Source organism: Protobothrops mucrosquamatus, unplaced genomic scaffold (assembly GCF_001527695.2).
Source record: "Protobothrops mucrosquamatus isolate PMUCROS unplaced genomic scaffold, P.Mucros_1.0 scaffold1, whole genome shotgun sequence".
NCBI lineage: Eukaryota > Metazoa > Chordata > Lepidosauria > Squamata > Viperidae > Protobothrops > Protobothrops mucrosquamatus.
Genome location: NW_015386388.1, coordinates 4233739 through 4236412, shown reverse-complemented (window position 1 = coordinate 4236412; position 2674 = coordinate 4233739). Strand labels below are relative to the sequence as shown.

The window sequence follows — 2674 nt, the reverse complement described above, 5'->3', positions numbered from 1 at the left end:
TTTATTCCCATTTTCTTGAACACATGTGGACTCTTGGACCATATATTCTACATGGAGATGCTCTTGAGGACTGCTCAGAAGCTACAATTGGTCCAAAATACAGCTATGCCTTGATATGCCCATGTAAACCTCTGTTTTGTTAGCTGCACTGGTTGCCAATAAGCTTCTTGGTGCAATTTGAAGTACTGGTTATTTGTAAACCTGTGAAGCCTATCTGGCACAGGGCCTTGCCTACTTGAGGAAACATGTGTTTCCCATCCCAAGGGTGTTTTTCCAAAAGACAACTAGACTTCCTTGGTTATTTTCTTTGAAAATGTTTTGATTCTCATCCTAGAAGCATCATTTTGAAGAAACTTCTCGGATGAGAAGCAAAACATTTTCAAGAAAAAAAAATCAAGAAAATCCACTTGTCTTTTTGAAAAGCACCTTTGTGACAACCATGACTGGGATGATTGAGAACCTCCATAGACATGTGTCTCCCATGGTTTCTAACATCCTAATCTGTTCAGACAGAGTCAGGTGCTCTGGAACCCATCCATTAAGTAATATCATGTGATGGGATCTTGGAAGCATGATTTAATTGTTATAGGGCCTGCCCTCAGGAACAGTTTCCCTACAGAGATTCAGATGGTCCCAGTCCCACTCTCCTTCTAATATGCTATCCAGAGTTGCTTGGAGTTCAGCAGCATTCAAATATGCTGCATAGATGTAAATAAATATGCAGTAAATAAATATGCAGTATTATAGTGCCTTTAAGTTGATTTAAATGCACAGCTTTCAGCAATAAAAGGTTCGTGTGGAATTTTACTGCATGGCTGGGGAAGGGGTATTCAGTTCATGGTGCATGTTCTTTGTTTAGGTGTGTAACAATTCTGTGAATAAATCTAGACTAAGATCGTGTAATCTGCATTATCTCTAAAAGATAATGATAATCTGCATTATCTCCTAAGCCAGTACACCACACTGGTTATTTCAGTTATTTTCCTGAGAAGACAGTCGCCATGTATCTAGATATATTGGAGCACTTAGTTTAACAGAGCTTGATAAAAAAAAAATCTATTCAGGATTTTATTCAGTTACAACAGCAAACCATGGATAACTTTAGAGGTTGCTTAACTTAAAACTGTCATGTACCTCTTAGATTGCTCAAAGGTTATTCCCAATAATGTGTTTATTTCTTTAATTTAACTTTAAATGCAATCCTAAGCTTCTACCAAGATCAAGATCCGCCTTCCTCTTTGCAGGCAGAGAGGCTCACAATTGAAACAGCAAGATCTCCTGCTATTGCAAAATCATTCATTTTATTCTACACTCCATTACTAGTAGGATATTACCTACTATCTAATTGTCTGCTGGTAGATAATACCAAATTACTCACTGCTTGTGTAGGTCCATCATTTGACTGCATTTGTCTTCTATTTCCTCTTCAGAATACCAATTTGTTATAACCATTTGCTTTTAGCAAGACACCAATTCCCTTTATTAAACGTTATTGAATATGATCTTTCTGTTCTTCTTTCCTTTCTCCTGCAGCAGCCATGGGCGAATGGGGATTCTTGAGTTCCTTGCTAGATGCAGTGCAGGAGCACTCACCCATGGTTGGACGCTTCTGGCTGGTGGTGATGCTCATCTTCCGTATCCTCATTCTAGCCACAGTGGGCAGTGATGTCTTTGATGATGAGCAGGAAGAGTTTGAGTGCAACACTAAGCAGGTGGGATGCAAACAGATTTGTTATGACTTGGCATTTCCCATTTCCCATTACCGTTTCTGGGTTTTCCACATTGTAGTGCTCTCAGCCCCAGCTGTTCTGTTTGTCATCTATTCTATGCACCAGACTACCAAGATCAACCGTGGCTTGAAGGAAATTGAAGGAAATCAGGAGGAAGCCAATCAGTCAGGGAGGAAAGTTCAGGAACAATTTGAACTCCAGCCCAGTCAACGAACCCGAAATATTCAGACTTTCTACATAGTCAATGTCATAGTAAGAATCTTGGCTGAGATGGGCTTTCTAGTAGGACAGTGGATGTTGTATGGCTTCCAAGTAGGATATCAATACATCTGCAAGCATCGTATGTGTCCTCATCTCATTGATTGCTTTGTATCTCGGCCAACCGAGAAGACCATCTTCATTCAGTTCTATTTCATGGTGGGGCTTGTTTCAGCTTTCCTCAGCCTGGCAGAGCTAGCTCATCTGTTGCTCAAGAAGCGGTGCCGGAGATGTCATGTGATCACTCCTCCTGCTACTACATCATATGAACAGCAGGACAATTGGTCCAATCAGAAACAAGAGAAATCACAGCACTTTCTTGCCCCAGCTGATGGAGGTACCAAAGGGACATCATCTCATGATGTGATTGCTAACCATTATGAATCCAAGGCTCATTATCAGCATAAGAATTCCACCAAGAGCAGCCGATCTTCTCGCTCTTCGGCAAGAGGCGACTTAACAGTATAAGAGCAGAGAATACTTTCTTGTCTCTTTGTTTTGTTCCCTGGATGAGCTGGATTCTTCTAGGGCAGGAATATGAATGGACCTCTATTTTCAGCTGAAGCTGAATAACTTAGATCTAAAATGCAACATTCTGCACTATGGGACTTGGTCATATTTGCGACAATTCATTGTTTACTTTCACATACATATTAAGGGTAGATTGATATGTCTAAAAATGCTTA

General features: G+C 40.3%; 1 protein-coding gene across 1 annotated transcript; it reads left to right on the top strand.

The window, feature by feature from the left end:
• Positions 1-1538: 1538 nt before the first annotated feature.
• On the top strand, positions 1539-2456 carry GJD3 (gap junction protein delta 3). The gene has a single exon (XM_015832313.1). The coding sequence runs from the start codon at positions 1539-1541 to the stop codon at positions 2454-2456; it is 918 nt and encodes a 305-aa protein (XP_015687799.1).
• Positions 2457-2674: the final 218 nt, after the last annotated feature.

Excerpts from the sequence above, each read along its gene's own strand:
- GJD3 (XM_015832313.1), top strand. The coding sequence starts at position 1,539 with ATGGGCGAATGGGGATTCTTGAGTTCCTTGCTAGATGCAGTGCAGGAG.